We start from the raw sequence: 15140 nt of genomic DNA, 5'->3' as shown, positions 1-15140 counted from the left end.
TGTTTTCTTTCCTTCATCCCATAGGAGGGAAATCTATTTGCTTCTTCTCTATTATTGATGCTATCTTGGAAGGAATTTGGAAACGAGACATAAAGTACGGCTGTAAGTTTCATTGATCAAGAAGAAAATTTCAGGAGGCAGAGATCTACATCCTTAATTCTTCATACTTTCATCGCATGACCAGCTTCAAGCTCGTTGGTAGTTTACTGTCTCCATTCATGAGTTTGAAGCTAAGGCTGATGATGCAACTAATTAAGCACTTCTCTTTTGTTTTCCAGGCTCTAGAAAATTGGGGACGCAGAGATCGGATCAATGGGAGCATCCCACAAATTAGTGTAGAGGCCGCTAAACTTCACGAGGCTCCATTCTCAAAGAATGAAGTGTGTGGTGCTATGTTCGGTCTAAACAAGGACAAAACCCTCGGCAATGATGACTTTTCTCTTCGTTTTTTCCATAGTTTTAAAACTCCCCCGCATCACCATGGACTCCCCCGAGTCGACTCCTTTTTCCCTTGGCAGCGTTCCACATTTTTCCATATGGTGTCAATAAAAATTCCTTTGACTCTCTCCAGTTATGACCGCGTCAACCGAGTACCTGACCGCGTCATGCAAAGTCGACCGTGTTTTGACCCGCATCCATGTTTTGAAACACTCTTTCTTCCAACAATTCAGGGAAATCATTGAGGCTGATCTGATGCAAGTTCTGAAAAAGTTCTACTGTGACCATTGTACTCCTGGTCCTTTTAATGTGTCCTTAATTTCTTTGACTCCTACGATGAGGAATGCAACAGACATCAAGGATTTTAGAACTATCAGTCTTATCGGTGGTGATAACAAAACCACTCAGGCTTAAGTGGGTAATGCCGGGTCTAGTAGTGTCCATTGTCCAATTGGAGTGATTTTGTGGTGGGTTTGAAGATATCCATTTCGGATGAGCAAAGCCAATAGGTAGCCAGATCCTTGATGGGACCGTTGTAGCTAAATGAAATCACTGTGTGACTAAAACCTTGGGTTCCCGTGGAATGCTTTTAAAGCTGGACTTGGAGAAGCATATGATAGGCTATCAATGTGGGCCCTTTGAAAGATGGGGTTTGTGGTGAAGTGGAAAATAAGGATTGAGTGGTCCATATTGACTGTTCACTTTTCTATTCACTTTAATAGTAGTCAGATGGTTCACTATGGAGTAGGTTACATGAAGCAATAATCAGTTCAACATATTTGATGCAAATTGGATATTTTCTTCCCTTCAGCTGAGAAAGACAAATCATGGCTCGCTCTTCACCTCCAGGACTATATCCACGCACAATCCAGTAGTTCAGTAACCAGAATTCCCACCATAAAAAATTATCATAAGAAGCTATCCGAAAATTGTCTCTTCCAGCATTAAACAAAGTAATAATCCATGTTCCTAATCATGTTATGCCCTGAAATTTAAACAAATCCCATCTCAAGCATATCCCATGAAACACGCACAGTAAATATTAAATAAACTTTTAATGCTGCATTATATCACCATTTTTTCTTTAATCTTCACACAGTAGGAGCTATACTAGCTACAGATGATCACCAATGGATCATTAAAACCTTAATGATGCATTCTATCACCAATTTTTTTTGGGATTTGCTAACAAGTGCCTCACAACTGTTTTAGAAGCACATGTAATTTCACATTTGTAAAATTCTCAAAACAGTAGTAAAATTTTGCTTTAATCTTTACACACAAAATAGCTATACTACTACTAGCTACAGTTGACAATTAATGGATCATTCAGCAATCTCAGCAAACCCTAAAACAAATCCTCATCTAATTCAGCATAAAATACATTTGGCGCACCAACACAATATCGTAAAAAATCTTAAAACCAAAGATAAACAATAAAAAAAGGACAAATCAAGAAAAAATAAATGAACATGGCAAAAATACCTTACAACTGGATACCAAATCCATGGCAAAGGATCGACGGGAAATTAAGCCGAGGATCCGCAGATAAATCTATGAATCAAAACGATAAGGAAATTAGGTCAAAGGACGAAGAAAAACAATCGAAATTTTTCCTTTCCCTGTGAATCAAACAACAGATTTTCCGAAATTCGGATGATGAACAAGAAGGAAAAAAGGATAAAATCTGAGGTTTGGAAACCCTAGAGCGAGGATGAAAAAGAAACCCTAGAAATCCATGAAATGAATAAAAGGGATTCTTCGTTTGTGAGAATGAATTATTTATAGAATCAGGAAGATAAAAGAGAGAAGAGAAGAAGGAGAAGAATAATCGAGAGAGGGAAAAGAAAGGCTGCCAAAGAATCGATCGGAAAATACGGTGAAGATGAGGAAAAGCGATACGGAGGATTAATATGGGTCGCATTTCTGATCTTTGCACAAGCAGAAATATTGCATTGAGTGGGCGGACGTATGCACCATTATTCAATTCTGGTTTAATCTCTCAGTCGAGTCCGGGCTCTTCCTCTTCTCACCTTCATGGCCTTTCGTTCAGAGAGAGAGAGAGAGATGTGGGGTCATTCTGCACGAGGAGGACGCGCTTGCGTTAGGATTGTCACAAATAAACTATGGTCATGGTAGATTCTAGGGTTCAATATGTATGTGCAATCCCGACCGTTGAACTTCTAGCTCTATCTTGAGACGACATATTTTATTTTGGTCCCCAAAAGAGACTCATGAATCGAGAACCTAGAATCAATAAGCACGGCATTTTTCCGCACTAACGCTGTCACAGACATTGAGTGTCACTTACGGAGGAGTAAGACCTAGCTTAAGGCTTTCCCTGTTACACGTAGCAACTATGTAGAAAGTAACGCTGAAAGCTCCATAGCTGATGGAACGCTATAGGCTAAGTCCTTTAAACATGTTACATACCAGGTTGGGTCTCACCTAGTCTCATACATAGGCACACCCCTATTCAATACCATAACATTCCACCATGCCTTCACATCCGTGCGGCGGCTTTCACTATGTACTCTTTTTCATGTAGCCCTTTCTAGGTAGTGGACCCAGCTCCATACCTAGGCACACCCCCACCCAGGACCATAACATTCCACCACACTTTCTATGATGGCTTTCACTCTGTGCTCTTTTTTAGGTAGCCATTTCTAGGTAGTCATGTCCACAGGTCACCCCTTAAACATGAGATGTGGTAGCTTATCTGATACCAAATGTTAGGTACCTAACAAATACACCAAAGGCTTCAAAGCTGATGGAGAAATGTTAGGCTAGGCATCTCTAAACATGTCTTATACTAAGTTGGGTCTATCCTAGTCTCATACCTAGGCAAGCCCCGCTCGGGACTGAAATAAATTCACTTTTAACATCATTGGCAAAAGGCAATTCTTGGTTCCTAAAAGGGATAGGGGCCATGCATGTGAGTAGACCTGGCAAACGCGACCCGTGCCCGCGGGTCGACCCGACTCACCCGCAAATTTGCGGGCACGGGTCTGAGTTTTAGTGACCTGTCAAAACTGACCTACAGGTGACCCAATCTGCAAAAATACGGGTCGGGTCGGGTCAACCCGTGGGTCATTTGGCTTTTTTAAGGGTGGTGATTTTGTCATGCTAATCTAGTTAGATGGCTTTTTTTTTTCTAATGCAAAGGATGGTGATTTTGTCAAGCTAATATATTTTTTAAGGGTTTGATGCCTGAATAGGTTATGGCTAGCACCATAGAATATAAATAGGTTGTGGCTGTCACCATAGGTTGATCCCAACCCTCTGATCTGAATGTTAGAGGGTTGATCATTTGATCCTCGCCCTCTATAGATCAGAGGGTTAGGATCAACCTATTGAAATAATTTTTGGGGCACAACCTATTTAGGCTGTGGGTCATCTAATGGACGGTTTGGATCATCCCACGGCGCAGGCCATACCGCCCTCATCAAAATCCAGTGATAACATTTCCCAAAATAAACTACTGTTTGAATTTGCGGGTGACCCGGTCCACCTACGGGCTACGCGGGTCACCTAAATTCTGACCCGCAAAAATGCGGGTCATTTCCTGACCCGACCCGTGTGACCTGCACCCGCATCACCCGCGGGTTGGCCCGGCTCGGCCCACCCGTTTGCCAGGTCTACATGTGAGACCACGACCCTTGATCTTGTAGGACATCGGATCAAGGTGCTCTCGATTGAGTGCCTTTTAGGAATGCGGGTAAAAATGACTTTCTTTTAGGAATTTGATCACGTAAATGAGACAAAACTGGGGTCCATTGAGTGCCTTTTAGGAATGCGGGTAAAAATGACTTTCTTTTAGCATTTCCACAGTCATAATGTTGTCACACGTGGCACAATATAGAAAGGTTGTTAGGACGTCCATGAAGCATGTCTCTTCCAAAGTTCCAATTAGGCATCTTACCCCCCTTAGTCCCTTACCATTGAAGTGCACATTTGCCAATCTCACCGAGAATGAACGGTCATGATGCACTTGATCAAAAAGATCTACTAATGGAATCATGATCAACGGCCAGTGTGGTCAGTGCTTTGAACTGATCATTTTGATAGAGGCCATCGTTGATTGGTCACATAGAGCTTCTGATCGATGGCCCATTTTTTGTCCTGACCAAATACGTGTGGAACTGTGGATCACACGTGATATATGCATGATTATGTTTGGGAAATATATATTCGCCCCCTTGTCTTCTGTGGGCAGCCCCTTCTATTGTAAATCGGTAGTCATAGATACACTAGAGTGGTTGGGCCCAGGGAAAAGGGGGGCAAATATATCACTTCCCTTGGTTTTGTACAAGGGATATGATATTTTCACTCCCCTTGCATCATGTGCACGCTCTTCTTATAATGTGATTTGATGTCAAAAAGTGTTAAAGTTGCCCACTTTTCACGTCAAATCACGTTATAAGGAGAGCGCGCGCGTAATGCGGGGGGGTGAAAATATCGTCGCCCTTTGTACAATTAGTGCATCATTTTGCATGTTCGCTCGTTCATGTCTTGTGGGGTCATTGATATCTCATTGGTAAACTCAAAAAAAAAATCAAAGGAAAGATATCAATTTGACAGCGATTTGGAAATTCGTTCGCATTTCACTAGCGTCTTTTGTAGTAATTTTTATCTAGTAGTGACGAAAGGTAGTAAGAACTAAGAAACATAAGATGTGAAAATTTTTATGTAAAGATATTGATTACACAGTAATTTGGAAATTCATTCGCATTTCACTAGCGTCTTTTGTGGTAATTGTTATCTAGTAGTGATGAATAGGTAGTGGGAAGCATAGGATGTGAATTTTTATGAAAAGCTGCGAGTGCAATTTGTGGCAGAGGTGTAAATTGGTCGAGCCATTGAGGTATGACAATGGGAAGCCGTGCATTCCGGTCCTTAATGATCAGATGCTGCCGGGTTTCTTCTCTTTGAAACAAGATACTGTTGGCCACAATAATACGAGGCTGCGAATCTTCTCCGGCACGGCCAATCGGCCAATCCCACACTTTCTCAGACTATATTTTAAATTATGTCGATAGATGTTAACCCAGATTTGATACATGTGCAAATTCAGATTATCATGTGAATTAAGGTTTACGAACTAATTGGTCGCCATTTTGATTCTAATCTTTACTCAGGAAATTGAATGCTACATGGGTCTGGACCTTGGAAAAATCAAGATAAAGAGGTTTGCTGATGGAGAGATTTATGTTCAATTGCAAGAGTGTAAGAGGTTGTGATGTATATTTAGTGCAACCGACATGCCCTCCAGCGAATGAGAATCTTATGGAGCTCTTGATAATGATAGATGCATGCCGCAGAGCATCTGCTAAAACTATAACTGCAGTTATTCCATATTTTGGTTTTGCAAGAGCTGATAGAAAGGTAGCTCTGGCTTTCTAAAGTGGACTATAGAGTGAATTTAGTCTTCCCACAAAGCACATTTGTATTTCTCTTTTCATAAAAGTTGTTGAAGAAATTACCAAGTAGGTTTGTAATGCATGTTTAGTTTCCTCTTTATGCTTGAGACATAACTAAAGGAGATCCCGACTCAGATCTCCTTATTTGATCTGCTCCAGTGGTGACTCGTTTCGTAGGCTCGCAGAAAGAACTTGTTTTTCGAGAACCGTCTACCCATATATGTTTTGATCGCCAGTTCATACTAGATCCAGTTGCGTTCGATTGGAATTGAGAGAATGACCTTGACTCTTTTGACTCCCGAAGTCACTCTCATCAACTAGGAGTTGAACTACTACAATCGCTGCCTAAAGACCACTCACTCGTGTGAGGGTTTTGAGCTTGTGTTCGGGTCGAGATAGGCCTATCAAAATAGTCATAATACTAGAAACTCCACTCGCACTCGTTGCCTATAGACGGCTCACTAATACTGGGAGATGGACCGTTTACTGAACGAACGAAGTGAGGGCCAAGGGAGAATGTCCCCTCAACCAGGGGACACGAGCTAGTTCTTGTATTATAGTAGTCTCGAGCTCGCACTAGTCTCCCCGCCAAACCGAACGGAGAACCGACGAAGGAAGTGTTAACGGAGTGAGTTAACTCACGTAGTGAGGGGGATAATACAACTATATATAGTTTGATATATATAGATAAGTAGTTGTATAAGTATATAAGTCTCAATGCAGTGAATTGTTCCAAGACCGCTCCTATCCTAATTGCTTTTATTGACCCATCAGAACGAGATTCACTTGATTGATACGTGTACCAATCCGACATAGATCAAATATATTTGATCGAATCATGTCATGAAGGGATTCGACTCGTACCTTGACCCGAATTCGCATAGAAAAAGAATCTGTTCGATGACTTGTCGATCCCTTCCCAGATTTACAGGTTCTACCATATTCTTAAAAAAACACACAATATCATACTTTTTTACAATCTAGGAATCATATATTAGTTTTAAGTTCATGTCCTTAGATGTAAACATTTAATCATCTTATTGTGCTGTTACGTGACTAAAGAAATCGACAATAATGCGTCTTTTCACATCCTTGTTCTGAATATTAATCCGTTGCTACTAGTTCATGTATAATACACTCCTTACACAGTCTATTCTACTGGTTTCAGACACAAGGTCGTGAATCCATTGCAGCCAAACTTGTTGCAAACTTGATTACCGAAGCAGGTGCAACCCGTGTTCTCGCATGCGATCTTCATTCAGGGCAGTCCATGGGTTACTTTGATATTCCAGTAGATCATGTGTATGGTCAGGCAATCAGTACTTCTTTTGGGGGTGTGAGATATCATATGGTTTGTGGATCTTTAGCTTCATTACTTTGTTGAATTTGACCATGTTTTATGACAAAAAACAGGTCAGTATCGGATGCACCATTGGCCATTGTGGACAAAAGACGCCAAGGACACAATGTTGCTGAGGTAACAGAATCTGCTTTTTACTTCTCAAGTTACAATAGTCAATTTTCATGCAGACTTTGCTGTCTGTTTCAAGTTGAATCTGCTATAGCATTGCATACAATCTGTGGTGGTTTTTAAGAAATAAAATAGTAGTGAATTAGGACTATATGTTTTGAAAAGGCCATCTGGCTTGATCATGCAAATTTATTTATCCATGTCAAGAAGGAAAGCATTTACCATCCATTTATTGATGATATATTTAAAAATGAATATGTTCGCATTAGTTAATCAGGAACTAATGTGCATGTTTTGCTTGCAGTTCCATCTCATTGGCATGCCTTTATTTGTGTACTTAAGCATCCAATAGTGTCTCTCCATGTTGCTAGGTCTGCCAACCAATGTAGAGCTTCAATTCTTCGATTGTATCTTGATTATTTAAGTAGTAGTAATCTTCCTACAATAGCTTTTAAAGTTCAATTGCTTAGGGCTTGTTTGTTTTAGATTACGACAACCGATTCTGGAGTCCCGAACTGATTTTTGGACTCAATTTTAGTGCAATTTTTGGTCCAATAATCATTTGGGAACTCCACAATCGGTTGTGATAATCTAAACAAACAGGGCCTTGAGCATTCTTCTTGCAAGTTAGAACTTGTTATTGGTGGGGCAATCTCTGGCCCTTTTGTAACATTTTGTCATTCTTTGCTAAAGCTTTTTTGTTCATTAATCTTGAGAATTTTTTTGGCACTTGTCTAATATTTCAGGCCATCTTCAACCTATCATGCTATGATTTTGCCATCTCAACCAGTTAACTGTTATGTTTAGCTGTACTAAAATTCTGGAAATCTATGGGCTGTGTTGCTTAGTTGGAATGGAGATTTACACCTTCAAATTTTTTTTGTTGATCATTCATGGAGTGCATGACATTGATGTTTGATACAGAGTAGGGGTTTGGAAATAACCCATGTCCCTAGCAGAATCTGTGGTCCAGGCCAAAATTCAAAACAGATCAAACAAAGACGTGAAATCTGTATTTTTGACAAATTTTTATAGGAAACAAGAAAAAACATCTAATCAGTGTCCATATATTACAAAAAATATCACAAATTATCACAAGTGGAGATTTTCCAAGCCGTATAGGCTTCGATCCTCCTTGCTGATGATAGTATGTGTTGTAGCATGTTGGTTAAGAATTTTTCTATCTTTTAATAATGTTATAAAAAAAGGTGGGAAAAAATGAAGATAACATTAAAATTTGTTGCAGTAATTACAGAATTACTCTTATTTATAGTAGTTATGGCAAAACAATTCTATTCATGGATAAATTACTGATCTACCCTTTACCCTTGTGTTATAAAATAAAGTACATCACAAGTTATTTCATCACACTCAAAAAGGGGGTTATCCCTCTGGGTAAAAATTTGACAATTTGACATTCTCAAAATATTGTGTGTGAGAAAGAGCCTAAGGGGCCATTTGGATACGCAGATTTTAGAATCCGGGATTTCTTCAAAATTGTAGCTAAGAGACGAGAGAAGAAGCAGACCATTTTCGACTCGTTTTTTACTTCTCACCCTTATTTCCGTCAGCAAGAGAGTAGCAGATCCTCCCATATTTCCAGGTTTTATAAATCTCAGGATGCAGGAGCGATTTTTAAAACCTGAATTGCTCACCTAAAATCCAAGAAACGAGGTCAGGACAGCATACAACAGCTTGATCATGAACCCTCTTTTACACTGTTTTCAAACTAAAAACCTGGATTCTAAAATCCACGTTTCCAAACGGCCCCTAAAAGTAGTTGAATGAAGAGTGAATTATGCCAGCTCAGAACTATCAGGAAGTCTTACCTGAAAACAAATTGTAAACTAGAATAAGTGAATAACTTCTCAAATCAGTAACAGTAATTGTTTTAGATTTAAAGATTCCTATTGAAACTCCGTTTTCTTTAATTTGTGATATTGTGAGTAGATTTTCAAAATACAGGTGCACTTCCCAGTATTTGTTGTTTTTAAATGAATAATTTCATGTTTCTGTATTCCATTTTCAGAAGAAATTTTACTTCTGAATCAATATCTATCTGTTCAAATGTAATGCCACCATGCAGGTCATGAATTTGATAGGGGATGTGAGAGGAAAAGTAGCCGTCATGGTGGATGACATGATTGACACTGCCGGGGACATCATTTACTTTTTTTTTGAAATGTTGAATTTCGACTTGTGATTAGATTTTTTTTCTAGTTCCCTCCTTGTTTCTATACTCGTTTACTTAGATGAAGAGTTTCCAAGTATATGAATGGTGTCCCAGTGCCATTTGATGGGTACAGATCATTTGATCCAATTATTGCTCAATCGGCCTCTACAATTCACCTCTTGTGATGATTGGCCATTTCATTTCCTCATTTTTTACATGTAAAATGTATTCTTTTATCCGGAGTGAAGTTTTGATGGGTAGCATGCTGGTGAATCTAGGGACTATTGCAAAAGGTGCTGCTCTATTACATCAAGAGGGAGCCAGGGAAGTTTATGCATGTAGCACACATGCTGTTTTTAAGTATTGGCATCCTCTTTACTAAATCCATATACTTCTTGTTTGTAGGTTTGTGAAAACACCTATAAAGATGAATATCTGTTGAAATTGTGATAGTTTCCCTGTCTTTGTAAGATCACATGTGATACAAAGTCTATGAAAATGCTTTTTCCTTCTCTTTTTCTCCCTTCTCTCTTTTCAACTGCATGTTTGAAAACTCACTCTTTTTGTTTCTAGAGGCAATAAGCGCCCACCTTGATTAACTTAACCTCGCCTCATTTATTTTTACAAAATGATAGAAATCCAATTTTGGGTTGCACTTGAATAATTTTGATGAAGTTTTAAAACATAAAACCTACCTGCATTTCAATTAGAAAATGTCATGAACCACCATACATTTATGAAACTGACATTTATATAGAAATGATGAACTGCCTCGGCAGTTCGCCCATAATCTCTGACTCATTGATTTACCCATCCCACAAAAGGAGGATGGGGAGAGAATAGAAAAGGATGAAACTAGAAAATAAAAACAAGATTACCTGATTATCTTGCTATTTGATTTCAAAATCCAGGGTTTCATGTGTATATGTACCATATAGCTCCAGACTTCATGTATTGTGTGTATACACCTTGCTATTTAACTACTGATATTTTTGCTGATGATGTTTGTTATTTGGCAGCCCTCCTGCGATTGAGAGGTTATCTAGTGGCCTATTTCAAGAAGTCATCATTACGGGAATACCATTCCTGTGATTGAGAAGAATTATTTCCCTCAGCTGACTGTTCTGTCAGTAGCGAACCTCTTGGGAGAGACCATTTGGCGTGTTCATGATGACTGCTCTGTGAGTAGCATTTTTAAGTGATATGAATACAGTGGAATCAATTCATTTGTGCAATTCACATGGGTTGTAATTCTTTATAGCTCCCTTTTCCATTTCAGCTACACTATTCTTTCTGTCATGCATTCGTTTCATTTTCTCAGTCAAAGACTGCCTTCTCCCAAAAAATGTTCATCCTGAAATTTTCCTTCTCATGTTACAGAATATGCATCCCTTGTCTTTTTTCTTCTTTTTATGTTTGGGAACATCTTGTCCCCGATTGCTGTAATCCACTCTATTTTCATTAATAAAGTTACCTTTCAAAAAATAGAATATGCATCCCTTAGTGTGGCAATGTTTCAATCCTTTTCTTTGAAATTCCCTTCCTTTATTATCCTTCTGTTCCAAGTCTCAAATATGCTGGTTTTTTTTTCCAGAAAGAACACCTTTGTTTCATGAGGATTTGGGATTTTCTCAATGTAAACTTACCAGATCAGTGCTTCAAGGATCAATGACACTAAGAGTAGCTTCATGTTGTATTTTTACTGATTGCCAGGGTACCATGGAACCCTATTTCAGCTTGGGCATTGATTGAATCTGTTGGGTGGTGAAAACTGTTGAAAATTACTTGGGTTGTCTTCCTCATCCCGCTCAGTCTAGCATATCCATGAACACTGCAGTTTGATGATAGTAGTTTCATCCCACTGAGGAAACATCGGATACTGTTTTTGTTTTATTGTAAATTCTTTTTGTTTCTTTACTTTTTTCTTTTCCCTTTTTCTTCGGAGAATCTGGGAATTTAGGAGGGAGATATTCTCACCCACCCTTAGGCAGATCCGTTTTATTCTTTTATATTTTTTTGTCCTTTTTTTTCAAACGCACCTATATCTAGGATATCTTGGTAGAATACGTTGTGGGTATGTCCTTAATGGAATTAATATGTAATGCCGACTCGATTGATCCTCAAATTGTTGTTAATAGGTTTGGATTATAGATGAGGATAATCAAGGTATTAAATTTCGGTTTCAGTCGTCAAGGAAGCAGAAATGTTTCGGTTTCGGTTGGAAATCTCGATGGAAATTTTGTAAAATAATGGAACCGTATGCAAATGATAGATTAAAGATGAAACTTAGGGAAATACTAGAATTAGCACATATACACACTTAGAAACCATCACATAAACAAGATAACGATGCGTAATGGTTTAAAACATCGAACACCTAGTGACATGTACTGTTGCGCACATGTATGATAATTTACTACGTACCAAATTCCATGTGTAATTCATATAAATATTTATGCATAATACATGCATCACATTTCGCTTGAAACTCATATAAATATAATTACGTAATACATATTGATATAGTATATTGCTAGTACACTTACGATTTTGGTTTATTTATTTTCGTTGTTTCGGTTTCTATCTCGGTGGAGATGGAAACGGAAACATTTTGGTTGTTTCGTGTCGGTTTTGATGGAAATTTAAAACCACGGGGATAATGTAATACCTGTGCTCGAGTTGCTTTGTTAACTTGATAATTTGTTGAGATTGTGTTGAAAGGTTGGGCTTCCATTGGTTGCCTCGGGCCTTTTCCCTTGAGTGAGGTGCTGGCCTTATGGTGTGATCAGTTCAATGCCAACTGAGGTCTTGTCTGGCATTATAATGGAGGCCCAAGACGAGCCCCATTCTGTTATCGTAAGAATCCAGATTGTTAATGCAAGAAGCAAGAGGATTTTGCTGATGTTCAATGTATCATTGTTTAATCTTAACAAGTTATTCTAAACATGTTTATAGCTGCAGTTGCACTTAATTATTCCTTACACGGTGCAATCTGAATCATATTTTGTTCAATTCTATACCACACCGTCTATACATAATACACATTTGATACCAATATTTGATTCCAATTTGAATCAGGTTTTGCTAACTATGGTTGAGACAGATTAGAAGGAAGATAGGTTTGGATTTTATTGTCACATGCATTATGCCGCGCGGCATGCCAAGTGTTCTTGTAACATGCCAAGAAAGAGTGAGACTTGTGGACCAAAGGAAAAGGCTTTGATGTATGTGTCATTAGTCATGGTATATCAATTAAATGAAGTGCCCATTTTTCTTTCCCATGTGACATGCATCCTTAACGGAAATAATAATCTTCTAAGAAAGAGTTCCCTCTTCTGGTATTCATTCAGACAAATAATTACAAAGCCTTTCTCAGAAATGAATGGAAAGGAAAAGGCTTTCCTAGGAAGGCCCTATCTTGGGCGAGGGAGAGACCTCTCCTGCGAGCCAAACACGCCCTAAAAAAGAAACGATATAAAAGTGGATGTTTTCTGATAAAATTTGCAGAATTGTTGGATTCAGGTCTTGAATTCCCAAAGAAATGACAATAATATCATTCAGTGGTGACTGCATGCAAGCATCATCAACTTAGATCTGCCTTACCCTTGCAAGTAGTCCCTCAATGCGGTGGTGTGAGTGTCTAAGTCTTTCGGCTTAGTAAAGCGGAGTGTGACATTTGGAGGAGTCTTTGTATTAGATTTTTGTATCCATTGTTTTGCAGCCAAAGGGATACCTTTTGCCAGATGTGCTCTGATCCAACATTGTATTGCCTGGTGGAGAAATCCATCCAACCAGCTTTTGTCCCATCTTCTCCTCAGAAATGGTGAGTTTGATTGCATCTCTGGAAGTTCATACTGTATGAGGGGCATTAAGCCATTTTAACACTGAAAAATTGCTTGCATTTGGCAAATTTTAACGTGTCTATAACTCCAATTCTTTTTTCGATTTTATGCTTTTTTTTCTTTTTTCTGTTACTTCAGTATTTATGGCGTTGGTAACAGTAGATGGCACAGTTTTTTTTTTTTTTTTTTTTTCTGTAAATTGTAAAATATAAAGTTACTAATGAACATTCCTTTTCTGTAGTTTGCTTTGGTCAACTCGATTGGTGCTTGACAATGATTGCCGACGTAGATGTGGCATGTCTTGGACGATCTGAATCATTCATTTGTTGGGCATTATCAAGGATTTTTATAGACCAAAATTGACATTGAATGGAGTACTTTGTCTCGTTGGGGGACTTCTAGGGATCAGAAATGTACGGTTAAATAACAATTGACCAGTTGTCCACATTCAACTGATAAAAATCTTCTTATTTGGATGGTTTTTCTTAGGGGTGCAACTCGGGTCGGGTTGAGGCCAACCCGACCCAACCCAAAACCTCAACCTCCAACCCTAACCCAACCCAACCCGACTCTTAACCCGGTTTGGTTAACCCGACCCGAACCCGACCCGATTTCCTAAGTCGGGTCGCGTGGGTAGACCTGCTGAGGCAGGCTCCACTATTTTAGTGTTTTACAACACACGTGATGAGAGGCAGGAACGGTGGAGCATTTGGCATATAAAATGGTGTTCAAGAACTCCAAAAAAATCATTTTCATATAAATCTCACTGGGGAAACATTTGGCATTTAATTCTAATCTAATAATCAGTTTTCCACTCAAAACCAAATCAAACAGGGCCTTAATTCTGAATTCAACAATCTATTTTAAACTCAAAATTAATTCTCAAACATGGGGAATGACCATGAAAGAACCACATTAAGTCGGGCTATGGGTTGGGTCGGGTTGTCCAGTACCCAACCCAAGTTGCACCCCTAGTTTTTCTACACATTGTCCTAGCCCCTTGATACAACTTTCCCAACAAGAGAAAGCAAACCAGAGCTCCCAAACTGATTCACTAGACAGTTGCAACAAAACGGAGAAGGATTCAGCTCACATCACAACTTATACCCCTAAAGGATTCAAACCATCTATATATGGAATGGAAGGCCCTGGTGGATGGTGGTTCAAAAATCAAATTAATCACTAATCAGATGATCCTAATGCAACCATCTACAGACCATTTCAGTTTCAATCATCCATTCAAAATCCCAACAATCAGGCTTCATATCATGGCCCAATTCACAGTAAGGATCACGGTACAGATAGACTAGATCCTCAAACTAAACAGACACAAGCTCCTAAAATGGCTTTGAGGAGAAGGATGAGACCCTACCACAGATGGCCAAATCCACAAAGATTACACTGAACTTAAGCATCGGATTAATGAAATTTTGTTCAGTTGGATGGGAACCATTAGCTATTTATGTCTAACTATCCATTGGTAAGCCCTTAGAAGCACAAAACGGGTGCGGGGGCGAGGGCGGAGGCGGGAGCGGGGGCGAGGAAGCGTGAGGGTCTAGAAGAGTCTAAGTTTGGGAGCGCCGTGGGAGCGTGTATGTAGTATTTTCTTTATATATCTTTCAAAATTCAAGGACATCAAAAAATAATAGTTTCTAACAATTTCCATATGTATCTTTCAAATTTTAAGTACATTTAAAAGCAGTAATTTCTAACCATCTTCATTTTCGTTCACTCGTTCCTCGTACCTTTTGAAGATCCACAAGCCTTTGTGCTTGCTCCAATAAAGTACTTTGAAG

The 15140-nt window shown here is 39.0% G+C and overlaps 1 protein-coding gene and 1 pseudogene across 2 annotated transcripts in view; one reads left to right on the top strand and one right to left on the bottom strand.

Moving 5' to 3' along the window:
• LOC143874486 (E3 SUMO-protein ligase SIZ1-like) overlaps nt 1-2472 on the bottom strand; it is a 52355-nt gene extending 49883 nt beyond the window's left edge. The window contains exon 1 of one of the 2 annotated variants that reach the window (XM_077376894.1): nt 1924-2472. In XM_077376894.1, the coding sequence (XP_077233009.1) occupies nt 1924-1947 (24 nt within the window). In that variant the 5' untranslated portion in view covers nt 1948-2472. The remainder of the gene's footprint in view (nt 1-1923) is intronic. The other variant, XM_077376895.1, reaches the window with a different exon arrangement.
• A 2810-nt stretch (nt 2473-5282) lies between these two features.
• On the top strand, nt 5283-10992 carry LOC143874470 (ribose-phosphate pyrophosphokinase 1-like; annotated as a pseudogene).
• Nucleotides 10993-15140: the final 4148 nt, after the last annotated feature.

This window comes from Tasmannia lanceolata, unplaced genomic scaffold, assembly GCF_043159265.1.
Source record: "Tasmannia lanceolata isolate RefF3 unplaced genomic scaffold, GAP_Taslan_0.1 ptg000002l, whole genome shotgun sequence".
Taxonomy (NCBI): domain Eukaryota; kingdom Viridiplantae; phylum Streptophyta; class Magnoliopsida; order Canellales; family Winteraceae; genus Tasmannia; species Tasmannia lanceolata.
This window is presented reverse-complemented; position numbering and strand designations above follow the sequence as displayed.